The sequence below is a fragment of the Branchiostoma floridae genome, chromosome 10, assembly GCF_000003815.2.
Source record: "Branchiostoma floridae strain S238N-H82 chromosome 10, Bfl_VNyyK, whole genome shotgun sequence".
NCBI lineage: Eukaryota > Metazoa > Chordata > Leptocardii > Amphioxiformes > Branchiostomatidae > Branchiostoma > Branchiostoma floridae.
Genome location: NC_049988.1, coordinates 16,601,442 through 16,618,609, shown reverse-complemented (window position 1 = coordinate 16,618,609; position 17,168 = coordinate 16,601,442). Strand labels below are relative to the sequence as shown.

Below are 17,168 nucleotides of genomic sequence, written 5' to 3'. Positions count from 1 at the left end.
GTTTTAGTAACTGCTACGTATGCTGTAACGTTATGTGTCTGTTGGCTCAACTTCCATAAGACTCATCAATGTGTGTCGGTGCCCTTTCGCATACGATAATCTCATTAAAACCCGTTTTTCAAGGTCTCAGTTCAGTCTCTAACTCCTGGAATAGTGTTTTCGCGAGAAGGGGAATTGGCTGACGGAAAAAAATTTCGAGCTGGCTAGAGCCCTGCTCATCACCGAGCAATGCCTGTGCCTCCGTAAAGTGTCTGTCATTCCTGGGCACAGAACACCAATGGAAATCTGTTCTGTAGCGATGGTGAACGATAGGCAAGTCCAGGATGTCATGATGTCATCCGTGAACATCCAAGGTCATAATAACTCACTCCGCACAGCAGCACGCATCTCAAGTTTCCAAAAGGTCAAATTTTCAACCATGTCTATTCGCTATTTCTTACAATTTCAAAAAAAGGGGGTTCTATGAGGATCAAATAAGTCTAAAACACAGCGTAAAACAGACCCTAGATGCAGACATGTACTACTAACTTTTGCCCAACAAAGTTTCAAACTTTGAATGTTTAATTGCGGTGGCTGACACGTGGAGAAGAAGCTTATTCCAAGTTACAACTAAAATCGTAATATTATAATGTCCTGTCTCCATTAAAGTTACCATTTCCTTTCTTTTACTTTCACACATCTTGTTGTTTCATTTGAAGTACGTTAACCAGTTGAGTTTATTATGTTGATTCAATGAGAGGTGTAAATGTACGTATGTCCGGGCACCCAATATCAGCTAAGCTCATTAGCAATACCAGGGTTGCCATGTTTTGCATTGTTTGCAATTTCAATAAATCTAAATACATAGTCTCAGTATAAAGAAGCACCACACAATTTCCGGAAGAGAACTTGAAGCTGCTACTTGAAGTTCCAAAGCTCGAACCGCTGTACTATCCACCGATGTTTTCAACTCGCTGACGTGCACAGAAATATTTCTATGGCTCTTTCAAGCTTGAACTGCGACGCACTATTTCGTGCCTGACATAATTTTGACCAATGGGGTTGCCCATAAATACTGTGTTATGCGACCTTGACGCTGCTACTTGAAGTCCCAAAGCTCGAACCGTTGCGCGACCCTTGACCCCACGTAGATGGCCAGCGCTACCCCTCCCCAGCCCAGGTACCAGGCGCCGAAAAATCCCAGCGTGCCCAGCAGGCCACCACCGCCTACGTCACTTCCGCCTCTGCCGGGCTTTGTTTCCGGTTTACCCTTGCTCTTGCTTTCCTTTCCGGTTTCCTTGGTGACGCAGTGTTGTAATAGACACATCGTAACCATGGTTACGAGGAGAAGACGCTTGCCAGCCATCGCCAGTCTCGTGTTTCTGTCAAAGAAAAGATATGCTTCACGAAAATGTGTATTTTCTAATCTCTCTTTTATAATTTCACGATCTATGTTTTCAGAACTATATAACGGGACAGAGAAAGGCCATGGAACCTTTTCTCTTGTTGTAACAACACCACTAACTGTACTTCTAGTGCTCATTGTAGGTCACTTTGACGGACCATTACCTTTTGCGTATATATATATATGTCCTGATTTGATGCCTAATGTACTAGGTCAGTGTTGTTAACGCCATGATAGTAAAATTCCTTTGACTCGGAAAGGTGACCAACGCTTAAGGGTGGCCATGACTGTCACACATTTCTTATATGGTACACTTAATAGTATCACAAGATTAAAATGCACAGATATATAACCGCGTTTTTTTCAACGGATAACAAGTAGCTGACATTATCTTAACAACAATTACAGTGAATTCTTTTGGTATCTGATTTTTGCAACCATTGGTAGTGACAAAAACACTCCCTCAATGATCGTCTTTCCGGAATCGCAAGTTGTACTTTTCTTCCCAAAGCATTGAATAAAGGCTATCCTTTGTAATTAAACTGGACAAACATTCCTGCCATTGAACGTCAACCATGAAATCATATTGTACATAACTGATAAACAATTACATGTACCTACCTTGCTTATCCACGAAGGAAAACTGTTCTCCTTCGTAGTCGTTTCTCAAGCCTCTTAACGCGAGACGCCTGTTGTGTCTCTCTCGCGCTCTCCCCTAACCCGACTGAGGCCCAGTGATAAGATATCCACCGACTGTTTTTGGTCGCCAGACAAACAAAGCCAGACAAAAACCAAAAGAAGAAAAAAACAAGCCGTGCAGGAATTTTGCTGGAGGATCACACCACATAAACTTGGCATTAAGGGTGATACTTTCTTTGGAACCCCCAAATAGGATGCAAAAGGAAGGGTTGTTGACCTTTCAATGATATTGCTCGATAAATGTGAACGTTCTTTAAGTAGACTGAAAAAGAACTGATTTATTTGTTTATTGGTTTGGATGTTAAGCACGCACAGTCTGTGCCCTGTTGACAAAAAACAGAGACAGAGAATGAAACTGAACATGTACAAGGACAGGACAATTATCAATAACAGTATTCTAAGTACATAAAAATATTTAAAAAATGAAAATGAATTTTATATACTTACATATACATAATATACATTCATGTATACTGGTGACTTAAAGCTTCTCGCACCGGGATGTTTCCCAGCTCTTCGCACTGACCCAGGCAACAACGACAGCTAGTAGTTCCGTTATCAATTGTTTCTTCAATTTCTGTTTGAATTTGACTTATTGTGTGACATCCTCTGGTGACTCCCAAGACTGATGCAAGCGTGCGAATAAAAGAATGGGAGAAAAAGTTGCATTTATTATAAAATCTAAGAGGTTTTGAAGGTTCCACAACTGCCCAGAAAGCAGAGTATGGTGTACCGAATGATAGATTCTTCACTTTTGTTCTTTTACATCTTGTTCTCTGACCTTAGAGTGACATTAGTACACGTTTTCCTATTAATTTTTTGGCACATATTTGCTCATCTAATATCAAATTTTTGCAGCTGTTTCATACGATTTGCAGTATGATTTAAGCCTTTTTTAAACAACTGAAAATTGATACACGTGCAAATGCCATCCATATCATCAAATCAACATGGCTGTACCATACTGTCAGTCAGTCTATACAGACCATGACTCTGCGCAAAGGAACTATACGACCATGGGGACTACACTACTCACAAACTGGTCGTACCATGAAATGTACACAGCTGCAATAGTAAAATACAAAAACATTCCAAAAGGGAGCTCTACAGGCACACCGCACGTTGTTGTTTTGTGGTGGTGGCTCGATCAACGTAAAACAAGAAAGCTTCTGAAAAAAGCTGCCCGGTGCGTATGGAAAAAGCCTGAATGTTAAACAAAATCACATGAAAAAAAGAGTTTTTAAACATCGAATTACTGAATTGGTCTGTCCTCTATTAAAAAAAACATTACATGAGATTTGTCTTACAAAGAAATGGACAGTCATGTTATCCATGTTATCTGTATTTATTAAAGATCGTGCGTTCCTTCAGTGCGTAAAGCGGAAACTTTAATAGTATGGCGTTCTACGCCCAGGCGCGCCTGACTTATGGTATCGCGACGGGAGGTATTGGGTAATCTCAAAAACCAGCGGGTCTTGGGCCGTCATATTCGGTCAGGGGATGGGTGAACATGTTAGCCAACGAATGCGCTAAAAATTTTTGCATATCGTTCCGAAATTTTCTTAAAATGGGCAACTTTTAAACTTTTTTGGGGCAATTTTTTTAGTGAAAAAGGGACCGTGCGGGCCGGAGCTGGACCGTGCGGACCGGAGCTGGAACGTGAGGGCCGGAGCTGGAATCAGTGCGGGCAAGAGCTGGACCGTGCGGGCAAGAGCTGGACCGTGCGGGCCGGAGCTGGAATCAGTGCGGGCCGGAGCTGGACCGTGCGGGCAAGAGCTGGACCGTGCTGGCCGGAGCTGGAGTTTAACGGGGGTGAAATAGAAGAGAACGGTTGAAGGGTTGAAGGGTTGGACGGTTGAACCAATTGCTTCTCTGGGCACAAACCCGGTGCTACGCACCGGGAAAAAAAATATCGACATATATGGCAGTACATAGCGTTTGTTCGCAATGGAGACCATTATACTACTACCATTCTCCAAGGAATGAACCAACTTTCTGTGCCCGGTTTAAAGTACACCAAAGATCTTAGATAACTTAAATGCAGTCAGCACCTTGTGAGAGCGCTAGAACAGTAAATGTTTACTGCATGCCCCACATAGTCTGGCGCCCAGTGTTTGCTAAACGTCTGCACGGAGATACAGTCAAAATGACTGTCTTAAGAAAGTATAAAGACTATCACGGAAGGAAGTACCTCAGGCCTTGGTAATGGATACAACGTAGAACAACAATGGTGATTACTACCACGTGCAATTATCTATTTACGTTTTTGTGTAACGATAAAAATGTATGAAGCTGCAGTACAGGACGAATCCGAAAGATAGCACTACAGGCATATAACATATTGTAGTGGTGGTGGCAAAACCATTTACCAACAAAGTAAGAAAAACACAGCGTTTGCTCGCAAAGGTGACCACTGCCATTCGTTGAGTGATAAAGCTTAAGTTCTGTGTCCCTTTTAAAATACACCAAAGCTCTACATCTTGTGATAATGGTATCAATCAATGGCAAATGTTCACCTCATGCTCTAAAAAGTATTCTGGCACCTGCAATGTTTGCTAACGCCACACTCTAAATGTCGTAACAGCACCAATAAGTTTTTAAGTCCTACAACCCAAATATCATGAAGAATACTCGTACCTGAAGAATACATTTTTTGCTGCTCCTACGCTAGCAAATATCATGTAAGATTCAATACAGCGTGCATACCTTGCCCTTATTTTTTGGCTTCCTACAATGTTTACCTAGATTTTGATTCTTATCATGAGTGTAAATCGGCAAATACGAATGCTTGCACGTCGGAGACGGACGACCTACATTTGGGATACCAGGTCATTTTTACAACCGCCCCGTGTGCTATCATTATGTTGCCCTTTGTCGTTACCACACGACGAAGAAGTGTTTCGTGCTGTCTGTCGGTGAAGTCGGAGATGAAGTTAGATATCTAAGACGAAAGACGATGTATTCAACGAAATCGGAAGACCAGTCCTCAACGGTAAGTTTGTTCTAGTCGGTTATTTACACAGATACACAGTCCTCAGGTTCAGAGCTACGTAAGGCTGCACATATCATTGTAAGTGGAAAGCTACTACAGTTGTTAAGCAAACAGTTGAAAGCTACGGTGACTACAGTTGTTCATTTAACACTTAAAGCTTTGTTTCTGTAGCAATAATAGGATTGTTGGGACGAGCCAGATTTCAACTCAAACCTTGATGAATTATGCTATGAACTTTAGTATGAAGATTGAATCATTATCTTCGTAATACTCTATACACATTTTGAAGGTCGTAGGTTTAAATAGAGATACATCAATTCGAATAAAGAATGATATATACATCCAGCGCTTAAAGTAATCATTCTCTATCTGCGAACTGACCAATATGTTCTCTACCTGGTGACTGACAATAACAACTTAAAATACACTGATCTACAGTCGAGCTCAAAGTCCAAAGTACATCCACTGATCAGATACTCTGTGCCTCGTTGTCTCTAGGATCACGTGATCCGTGGACAAAATGGCGACCAATCCCAGAGTTCCCCGGAAAAGGAGCCGCTTCGAACCGATAGAAATGAAGATGACCAAAGCAGCGAGGAATTCGAAGGAGCCTCGTATGGATGGTGGCTGTTCCGACCCAAGTTTTTAAAGGTGCGCTGTTTAGCGGTACTACATGCATGGTCGCGTTATGGTATGCAGTCCAGTTGCCTATTAAACATCGACTGTCATAATTCCACCAGGTGTCATTAAACCGCCACCTAAAAAAAACGTTAGTGTAGAGGTCTTCCCATCTTCCTAAGATTGTCTTGAACACCGAATGTTAAATATCTTAAATGTAATACAATTCAGATATCTAGGTGTTGAAGACAATCTTGAGAAGGCCTCTATAACAACGTTTTTTGAGGTGGTGGTATGATGACACCTGGTGGAATTATGAGAATGTATGTTAATTACCTTGTAACACATTTTGCACTCACATGATTATAACGTAATTTCTCAGTAATGAACCGGGACGAGGGGGGATACAAACTTAGTTACGTTTGGGATTGTTTTATCACCGCAAAAGCGCCACCTACATCGGCTACATATAGCGATGAGAAGCAGAACTCCAGTTAGAAGCTCTGACGAGAGACATCGAAACGTAAGCTATGTAAGTACGTGTGAAACTGATTCTCCAACCTGAGGAAACTATTTTCGGAACTTAATTCCTGAACACAAAGCTGCTTGGTTGAATCCGGAAGAAAAGAAACAACCGGTGTGGCAAAAATGTGCAAGATCTTCAATACTGATGAGTAAAAGATTGTGTTGATTTCAGTTCCTGAACAGCCCTAAGGGGTTCCTGGTTACCTATTGTGTGACGAATCTGTTCATGAACACCATGGCTGATGGGATCATCAGCACCACCATCACCACCATAGAGAAACGCTTCAGTCTCTCCAGCTCACAAACAGGTAACGGTATGATAGAGAGATGGATGGGTGGATGAATAAGTGAGTGAGTGAGTGAGTGAGTGAGTGAGTGAGTGAGTGAGTGAGTGAGTGAGTGAGTGAGTGAGTGAGTGAGTGAGTGAGTGAGTGAGTAAATGAATCATCAACTTGGAGAAACGGTTCAGTCTATCCAGCTCACAGACAGGTAACAGACGAGTATAGTTGTTGCATACAGATCGATGCTCTATCCAAGTTACTGCTCTGGCCGCATTCTGGATATCCAGAACACGGCCAAAGCAGGAGGACGCGTAACAAATGCTAGCCCAGATGGGATAAAGTCGGATAGAGAGATCAATGAGTGAGTGAATGAATGAATTAATGAATGAATTTTGTGTGTAAGGTATTGAATCTAAGATTTCTTGTAAACAAATGTTTCTTGTGCATACAGGAACGATTCCAGGATCTTTTGACTTCTCATGCGCAGCAGCCGCCATCTTGCTGTCCAGTTTGGTCAAGTCCAGGCGAATGAAACTGCGATTCATATCCATAGGAGTAGCGCTCATAGGTAAACATATAGCTTATGATACGTCGACTAGAAATACGAGCAACAAGCTGGTCAATTTCACGGACGACGTCTTCATGCTCGCCTTATTGCGAATAAAAATACAGAAATTTTGGTCCTCTGCGGAGATGCAACCAAAAAAATACCGAAAATGGGAAATACGCGCACCGTGTGATACTAGTAGCCTTGAATGAGCTTGTATAATGTAATGCACTACTGAATGATAATCAATGCAGTTGTAGAAGTGAAACAAGATTGGTATAAGCTATACTAGTGCGCGCGGTAGCATTGAATGTAGTTGCCAATTAGGTTAGTAATGCTAGGCTACCACCCTGCCCCATAATTTGCATATGAAACCTCGTTTTCTGCTACAGGAGAAATTTAGCCTTCTATCGTTCACAACTTGAGTAAAACGCTTTAAATTCGTACCATCATTCTTACCTCTGGACCTGGACCAACTTGATACTCCACAGTTGCGTAGTCGACCTTCTGAGGTTTATGCAGTCGGAGTAGTACTAGTAGCCTACCGGAAACTCCGGTAGTTCCTGTGAATTCTCAAGTGGGGACGCCATTGTTCATTTTTCGGGTTTGGCTCGGGTTTTGCGACGAAATCTCCTGTTTGCGACGATCCAGGAATCCAATTCAGTCAAAACGAGTAATCCAATGTTGCTCACAAACACTCAGAAACGCTAGAACTTTGCACATATCCTCCAGAACAGAATATACATGTATTGACAGTTGGATTCGGACAGGGTAGAGGTTGGAAATACCGATGCTGACCACCAGGAGCGCCCCTATCAAAATACCGTCGACTTTGCTAACTGAATATAATCAGTGAATAACTTCATCAGGTTGGTAAAATACTTAATCACAAAGTTCTTTAGTCACAACCATGAAATTAATCAAGAGCCATCGTTTCGATGACTGATCTGTCATCTTCGTCAGGGCTATACTGACTGGTTTACAGTTCACTGGAGCTAGGTGTTATCAAGGAACCTTCTTGGTGTTACACGTTCACAGTTCACTGGAGCTAGGTGTTACAGGTCCACAGTTCACTGGAGCTAGGTGTTACAGGTTAACAGTGCACAGGAGCTAGGTGTTACAGGTTCACAGTGCACTGGAGCTATGTGTTACAGGTTCACAGTGCACTGGAGCTAGGTGTTACAGGTTCACAGTGCACTGGAGCTATGTGTTACAGGTTCACAGTGCACTGGAGCTAGTTGTTACAGGTTCACAGTGCACTGGAGCTAGGTGTTACTGGTTCACAGTGCACTGGAGCTATGTGTTACAGGTTCACAGTGCACTGGAGCTATGTGTTACAGGTTCACAGTGTACTGGAGCTATGTGTTACAGGTTCACAGTGCACTGGAGCTAGGTGTTACAGGTTCACAGTGTACTGGAGCTAGGTGTTACTGGTTCACAGTGCACTGGAGCTAGGTGTTACAGGTTCACAGTGCACTGGGGCTAGGTATACATGTTCACGGTGCACTGGAGCTAGGTGTTACAGGTTCACAGTGCACTGGAGCTATGTGTTACAGGCTCAGTGCACTGGAGTTAGGTGTTAAAGTATTGTTTCATAAATTGTTACATTGATTGATTGATTAAACTATTGTAATCAATATATATTGTCAGGTAGCAATGGTCATCAAAAAGTTGGCTCTTAATAAATTTTATGGTTGTGCAAAAATAACTTTTGTGATTAAGGATCATTGTTGCCTGCTGCAGGGTTTGGAGCCATGCTATACGGAATGCCACACTTCCTTGTGGGCCCGCACGTGTATGGAGCCCTGAAGGCGGACGTCTGTGTTCCTCAGGGAAACAGCACGGAGTCGGAATGTAACAAGGAAGGGTCTCTTCAACACTACTTGTACTTCTTTGTTTTCGGTACTCATGATTTTAATTTTGTCTTTAACTGTTATTTTACATGGCGTAGTGTCTTGGAAATGATGAATAGTTCAAATCAGAAGGCGAAGATCTTACCATCCGTAAATCAAAATTAAATTGTTTTTTTTTATAGTCAAACGGATCCGCGGAAATCCACGGCAACCTTTTCCGTGATTACAAAATGGATGGACATGATTATGTAAGATACATCTACGACTTTTCCAAGAATGCCCCATTTGCTTTCGGACTATCTGACCCTAAAGGAAAAATACAATTTTCAATTGCAGGTGATATCTAAAACTTCTAAAACTCCCTGTTGTTCCTTGCATTACTATATTCTACAGCCCAAGTTACAATAGGCATCGGGGCAGCACCGCTGCTGACGTTTGGATTAGATCTATTGGAAAAGAGCGCACCACCGAACCAGGGAGGACTTTATCTGGGTAAGTACATTTTTGTTTGTTTTGCATACCCGGTAAACCGCCTTATGGCGTAACACACTGAACAGCACTGGGAAGGACCCCTACTTTTTTTATTATGTGTGGTGGGTTCTTTTATGTGCTCGAGGTGTAGCTCTCCTGAAACACGGGACCTCTATTTAACGTCTTATCCGAGGGCCGAAAAGTCTGGCGAACTGAAATGTCACTGTATGTACATGTATCCGCAGGATGCGAGCTCACTCCGTGCAGTGGCAGTGATAGGACTACAGAAGCGTTGGCAAATAAACGAAAAGAAAAACCTTGGTTACATGAGAAGGACTTTGTCCACCAAGGCACATTTTGTTTGCAGGAATTATGCAGATTTCTAAAGGACTGGCGATCGCGGTTGGTTTCCTACTCGGGGGACAACTACTGGGGTTCTACATAGATGTAGACAAAGCCGACCCAGTACCGTAAGTCAGACATTTTCTATCAAAACATACAAAAGAAGATACACAAAGGTTCCTTACCTGACCCACCACAGTATACGACATAAAACAGATATGGAATGAAAATGATAGATATTCCAAATCTGGAGCATCAGATGAAAAAATAAACTGACAAACAAGATAAAAAGATGAAGGTTAGACATTAAGTAAGACATCAAGTACAGTCAAACCTGCCCGAGCGACCACCTCTTCTCAGCGACCACCTGGCCATTTCGACCGCTTTTTCTCGGTCCCGATTTTTTCCCCATTGACGTAAGCAATAAGCGACCTTTTCTCAACGACCACCTGGCCAACGCGACCGCGACCGGCCAAATTGGGACCAATAACGACCGCATCATTTTCAAAATTGAGGTTTTCATCGCGTTTTTATGATAACTAGCGCGATTTTGTGCCAAAATCGGCCATTTTGCGTCGGATTTTGACTTCCATTACGATGTTATGTTTCGAATAAAGATGGCGGCGGTCAATGGGTGGGTCTATAGGGCAGTCTACTGTAATATGGGAGGAAATTTCGTTGTAAGAAAATCCGAATTTAGTTGTTACAGAAGTTTTTTAAAAATCTATATCATTATAAAGTGAACGAATGCTGAAACGTACATAGCCTCATACTTTTTAAGAAAGATCTGTGTAGCTCATACTTTTTTAAGAAAGATCTACGTGAGTGCTTTTGTCCAACTGTACTGTACATTCACCCGTGTGTAAGTACGCTATCGGGACGTACCGGGCATCGAATTCGAAAGGTGCACCGTAGTTATTTCAAATCAAGAACACAGCGACGCATAAAGGCTTGTATGGTAACTGACAGCATCAAAGTTCCGTTACTGTCTAAAACTGTGTACAAATATTGAGCTTTAAAACACTGTATCGTATAAAAGCTCGATAAAAGCTGTTTTACAATTTACTGTGTGCGTGTTGCATTTGACATTAAAGACCTCGCTACTTTGCGTGCGTACAATGTGCTTGCTATTTGCCATTAAGCACAACGGAAACCATCTATACTTTGCATCGGGCATGTTTTGAGTCGATACTCTTCTCAGCGACCACCTGTCCAAGTCGACCGATTTTTACCGGTCCCCCGTGTGGTCGTCTTGGGCAGGTTTGACTGTAGTACAAAATAGCAGTGAAGAGCTTTCCCGAGGTGTGGCCAAAGCTAACATGCTTCCTCACCACCCGTTTATACCTGAGACGAGTGATGAAACAACATTGGGTTCAGTTTGTGTGTAGAATCTACTTGGAGATTACTACAACAGTGGCCTTGGAATGAACATCCCAAACCAGAGGACTTTCTTCTCACTTTGCTGTTCTTCCACAGACCGGCAGGGGGCGTGAGTGATCCACGATGGCTGGGGGCCTGGTGGCTCGGATTCTTCATTATGGGCGCAGCTCTCTTATTCATGAGTGTCATCTATGGCGGTTTTACGCAGAACTTTTTCGGTAAAGTTCATTCATTTTCTTACAATTCTAAAACGATTGAAAACAAAAACTACACATCCAAGGAAACTTTCAGGAAGAGTGTGTGTATGATAGAATTGTATGCAGGAAAACTACTTTTTTAATCAAATAAGAAAACTTTCTACTTGATGACACCAGGTTTAAAGATATCCACTGCATCAGCCCCCCCTCCATGGTTCTAAGTACGCATGCGCAACGAGATGCATTCTGGGCTATGTCAAAGGTTGAATCCCATTGTTCAACTCAACAGTTCTCGTCTAGACACCAATCTGTACATGCTTAGACATATTAATTGATTCATATTTGACGTCTCGGGGGCTTTGGCATTGGACACAGCACCCAATGCTGGTCATGCGTAAATAGAACTACCGGTATGTACCTCCTTATTAAGCGAGTCTAATAAGAAATTTTGTTTTCTTATTTCTCGATTTTAGAAAGCTCAGTTGAAGAAATTCATGACACCACGAGCATGACGTCATCCCGATCCAGAATGGTTCTTACCGCCATCAGGGACATTTCAGGGGAAGTTCTCGCTCTTGGGTGCAATGTGTGCCTCATGTGCAGTATCTTCGCCTTCCTGTTCAATGGAATGGTGTTTGCAGGGATAACCACTTACGCCATCAAGTCCTTGGAGGTGCAGTTCGGCTTGCCGCCGGGGAGGGCGTCCTTCATGATAGGTAACGATTTTGTAGACTTTTTTTTATAAACAAATACAAATAACAATCTTATAATTTTCATAAAATAATAATTCTTTTAAGAAATAGTAATAAGTTTTTTAAGTTAGTAATTTTATAAATTGCAACAAATTTTAGTACTGATTCCTAAACAACTCAAGTCCTCTATCTCTCAGCTTGTATTTATTTATGTATGTATCAATGTACATATGTATGTATGTAATGTACCTCTATCTATACATAGCCCACTACCAATCTCCAATTCAATTCACCTCCAAATCAAAGTCCTGTTACCTCTGACCAACCCTAAGCTTTTAATTCTTTAATGTTTTACTTATTGCCAAGTTTTTATTAGCTTTTCCAAGTTCCCGGAATAAGCACGTTCACGGTTCCGAGTACGCATGCACAACAACAGGAATTGTGGGTAATATGTCAAAGGTGAATGTCCTTACTTATTAATTTAGTTCTTGTCTCGTCTTCTCCGAGGAGAGGTTGATGGAAAAATCGTGACCTTTTCCTTTCATCCGTTTTTATCGACCGACCTTTCCACCAACTAGTCCCGGACATTGTCTCGATTTGCATAACGATGCCCAGGTGTAAGTTGTGTCTCAGGGGCCTTTACCTTTGACATATTACCCACAGTTCCTATTGCTGCACATGTGTACTCGGAATTCTTTAACCCCTACAAGGCGCGACCATTGTTCCCGGAGCGGTGCTTGGCGCTATCCTGTCCGGGGTCCTGATGAAAAGGTGGCGAGTCGGAGTGAAAGGAGCGCTGAAGATGGCGTCAGTCTTCGCAGGCGTAACTGTCATGTTCAGCACCTTTGTGCTGATCCGCTGTCCTAACATGGACTTTGCAGGGGTGACGGTGCCGTACCATAACAGGTACGCTCTCAACAGCTATCAAAACGTTTCAAAATGATATCAATTCGGTGACGTTAACTCTCCGTGAACAATAAGTGCTGTCAGACATCGAAAATTTGGAGGTAATTTGAAGGTGAAAAACACTGGCAGCGTAAGGAGAACTTTGATTTTATTTTTGTCTCCAGGCTTGCTCCCCCTGCTACCCCTGTGGTTGTAGGAAGCGCCATTCTCTCCAACTGTAACAGGAACTGTACCTGCTCCACCTACTATAACCCTGTCTGCGGGAGGAACGGCATGACGTACTTCTCACCCTGCCATGCTGGCTGTGTGGAACACGACCTCCAAACGCAGGTACTTGCAGTAAAATGCAGGACCAAAAATTTGATGTGCTTTGTGACTTCAATGTAAAGTTGAAATGGCCTGTTCGCCTGCTTACGATAGAAAGCAGTTCAGTTAAACACCTATTATCATCCAATACATGTTAATCTCCAAGCAGATTCTACGGTGACATTAGATAGTATCAAAAGCTGGCAGAGGAGTGAAGTCGGCCTAGGAGTGTGTTTGGCTACCGGAGTGGCTGATGCGCTTCCCTTTGGCCAGCTGTACTCCTTTGGCCATCTTCGATACTATCTTATGCCACTGGTAAATCTGCCTGGAGATTAATGAATATTACCTTTCATGATATCATCTGAATTGGATGATGTCAGACATACAGCACATGCCTCTGCGTTGGATCAGACCTGGCCCCCGCGGTGTTCAGTAGTAACAGCACCGACCCAGACGTTATGCCTGGCTACTGCGAGAGCGGCTGCGGTCTCCTGCCACTGATGCTGGCCCTGAATTTCGGCTGGGCAACATCTTTGTCTGCAGTGGCTCCCATTATCTTATTCGTCCTTTTAAGGTAAGAAATACATACATACACTGAGACAAGTCAAGAGAACTTTACACAACCATTGCTTTATCCTCTCCAACGTTTCGGTGACCGTCTGTCACCTTTAGGGCAACTCTGACTGGTTCACATTGTACTGCAGGACAGGTGAAACAGGTGACAGCTGCTCATAGTTCAGATACGATCACAAAGCGTAAAGTATTTACATATGCACAGACAGCTTTATGCGAAATATTTAAGAATACTTAAGAACTTTAAAGTGACAGACAGTCACCGAAACGTCGGTGAGAATAAAGCAGAGGTTGTGTAAAAAAAGTGACAATCTTTATTCAGTGACGTACCAACCTGATTCACGGAGAATAAGTCCTTGAAGATACAAGCCAACTCAAGTATTGTACGACGAGAAACAAGTTCTACCAACCCTTGGACTGCATTTCCTGCAACTCGTGACCTTTCAATGGTGTCATCTTCCAACTTACATCATACCAATTTAATAACAGTGTATTCAAATAACTCTAGAAAGGCAACACCTTTTAAAAAAATGCAGAATATTTTCCCTATAGCATTGTGCCAAGCTACTTGCATACAAGATCTCACACACCTCACTCATACAAGATCATACAATTTCATACCATTAGGTTCAATGTGCTCACCCCAAAGTGTGTGCGAGGGAAAATTGGTGTTTTGAATGGGGCGGGGTGGGGTATCTGAGAAGTCTGACGTAATAGCCTGTCGTAATAGCTTGGTGCACAGCCCAGCTTTTTCCACAAACTTTTTCTGCTATAATAAAAAACACACTAGCAAAAACTATCTTATACCTACCTTAACTATTTTAAGTATTTCATGCAACACTCGAAGTACATTTGTGTATTACCTTATATTTATATTTATATTTATATTTATATTTATATTTATATTTATATTTATATTTATATTTATATTTATATTTATATTTATATTTATATTTATATTTATATTTATATTTATATTTATATTTATATTTATATTTATATTTATATTTATATTTATATTTATATTTGGTTTTATTTTTTTTATTTTTACCCAACTAGATCCGTTGAGGAAAGGCAGAGGTCCATGGCGTTGGGTATGACAAACTTGGTGGGGCGACTTTTGGGTAAGATACGTACCTCTCTATCTTTGACCTGTAACATATTTCAGACGTTAATATAGACAACTTGTAGTGATATGTTTTATAACACTACAAGTTGTCTCTGAATCTCCAAGAGTAAAAAAATGAGTGAATAATGACATTTATGATAATGATATGAGTGCCAAAAATTACCCTCGCATGTTATTTTCGTAACTACGTAGTACCTTGTAGACAAATAGATATCAATATTTGAAACCCAAACAGGAAGCTGAATATCACATACTTCCGTCAAGTATTTCATCTCAAATTTCTCAGGGCAATGGCGCCCTATGGCATACGGTCATCACCTTTGTTTCTGATACCCATCAATCATAAGGTTGATGCCTTATTTTCATGGTCTAAGGCTCTATAATTAAGCCGATAAAAATGGCGCAGAGACAAATCGTACGTGGATTCCTGCTCATTTCCTAATTTTGGCGGGTTCCAATAATAAGGAATATCCTCATGCGACTTGTCTCTGGGCCGTTTTTAACCGCTCGAAGTATGAAATAATGATGCAAATGTATGAATACAATGGAGTAGATGTCAATACCATACAGATTGCCTTATCCAGAATATTTCCACTTTCAACGATATAATATTGCTTAGCCTGTCTTTAAGCTAGCCTCCATAGCAGGCTTTCTGCGGCCTTTTTTTGTTCATAATACACTTTTGCTGGCCATTTCTATTTGTACTCGGTCGCTGATTGCCGGCAATCAGAAAACGCCAGCAATCAGCGACCGAGTACAAATAGAAATGTCCAGCAAAAGTGTATTATGAGCCAAAAAAGGCCCAAGAAAGCCTGCTATGTAGGCTACCTTTAAACTATGTTTTTCTCCGACCGTAGGGACCATCCCGGGCCCGATCATGTTCGGCGCGTTGGTGGACCGGAGCTGCCTGCTGTGGGGACAGACCTGCGGGGAGCGGGGAGCCTGCCTCCTGTACGACACCGCCAACATGAGCTCCTACCTCTTCTCAGCCACCTTCACCTGCAACTTCCTGGCCTTGGGCTGTATGCTGGTCGCCCTGTATGGCTGGGAGAGAAAACGTCGCGACGAGAGGGCCGTAAAAGTGAAGCCCAGACCTCTGCGCTTAAGTATTGTCATGGATATGAAGGAAGTAGATTCCACTGAATAATACTAACATTTGGTTAATTGACTGAAATACCTTTATTGTACATTCATGCCTCGACGGGCTAGGTACAGGTCACTGATAATAGACTTAACAGACATATGCAGGGACAACAAGATACAATTCAACTCATTGAAGGTACTAAGCTAACAGGATGGTCGACATCTTCTCGCTTCTTTGTACAGGTGTAGATATAGGAACAAATAATGTTTGATATACAGGGTTTATCTAGGCGCATCAAAAATAGAACTTTATCCGTTGCATTCAGATATTCAAAATATGGAAACTCTTTTTCTGATATTTTCATAAAGCACAATCTGTTCCTTATGGTACAATTTACAGTGTAAAATAATAGGTCATGCTCTGTCTGCTGATTGCCCTGCATGACTGGAAGAAAAGACGTGGCGACGAGAAAGCCGTAAAAGTTAAGTCCGAACCTCTGCGCTTAAGTATTGCCATGGATATGAAGGAAGTAGATTCCACTGAATAATTATACTAACATTTTGTTAATGAATGAAGAACTTCATTGTACATACATACCCACTGGGTTCAGTACAGGTCACAGCAAATGATACAACATGATACAAAGAATCTACGTACACTACTCAAGAATCGTATTCTACTGCGTACATTCGGCTTCTTTTCGTTTCTTTGTGATATTGAAAATATAAAAACAGATATGCTTTATAAGTAAAAGTTTGTCTAGATTCATAAGGAATATAAATTTGTCTATATCACTTAGTTGTTAATAGGCCATGGTCTGTCTGCTACTCGCCCTGTATGACTGGAAGAGAAAACGTGGCGAAGAGAGAGCCGTAAAAGTGAAGCCCGGACCTCTGCGCTTAAGTATTGTCATGGATATGAAGGAAGTAGATTCTACATACTGATACTATCAGGTAAACCCCCTTTCCAGTAGGACGGCGCTCTCACCGCGCTCTCTGCGACCTAAAATTTGACAAATCGCTCAACGAATTGAACAGAAAAGAAACGAACCTTTTTGCACTGTGTGTGTTGTTGTCTTCTTGGTCTCACTTTTACGTTTTGTATGATATACACAGTGTGAAAGCGAAGGATAACCTCCTCGCCATGCTCTGTCTGCTGATTGCTCTGCATGACTGGAAGAGAAAACGTG

General features: G+C 41.9%; 1 protein-coding gene and 1 long non-coding RNA gene across 2 annotated transcripts; one reads left to right on the top strand and one right to left on the bottom strand.

Moving 5' to 3' along the window:
* Window positions 1–404: 404 nt before the first annotated feature.
* On the bottom strand, window positions 405–2,163 carry LOC118424775. Its single transcript, XR_004832236.1, has 2 exons — window positions 2,006–2,163; window positions 405–1,361 (listed from the first exon to the last, which is right to left on the bottom strand). It is a non-coding gene; the product is annotated as an uncharacterized LOC118424775 (long non-coding RNA).
* Window positions 2,164–4,894: 2,731 nt separating this feature from the next.
* On the top strand, window positions 4,895–16,192 carry LOC118424724 (solute carrier organic anion transporter family member 4C1-like). The gene is made up of 14 exons (XM_035833421.1): window positions 4,895–5,075; window positions 5,574–5,726; window positions 6,391–6,526; window positions 6,951–7,067; window positions 8,790–8,948; window positions 9,293–9,391; window positions 9,738–9,840; window positions 11,189–11,310; window positions 11,763–12,005; window positions 12,692–12,887; window positions 13,052–13,217; window positions 13,574–13,767; window positions 14,826–14,890; window positions 15,753–16,192. Exons 1-14 carry the CDS (start codon window positions 5,040–5,042, stop codon window positions 16,040–16,042), a joined length of 2,079 nt encoding a protein of 692 aa, XP_035689314.1. The 5' UTR covers window positions 4,895–5,039; the 3' UTR covers window positions 16,043–16,192.
* The last annotated feature ends 976 nt before the right edge of the window (window positions 16,193–17,168 follow it).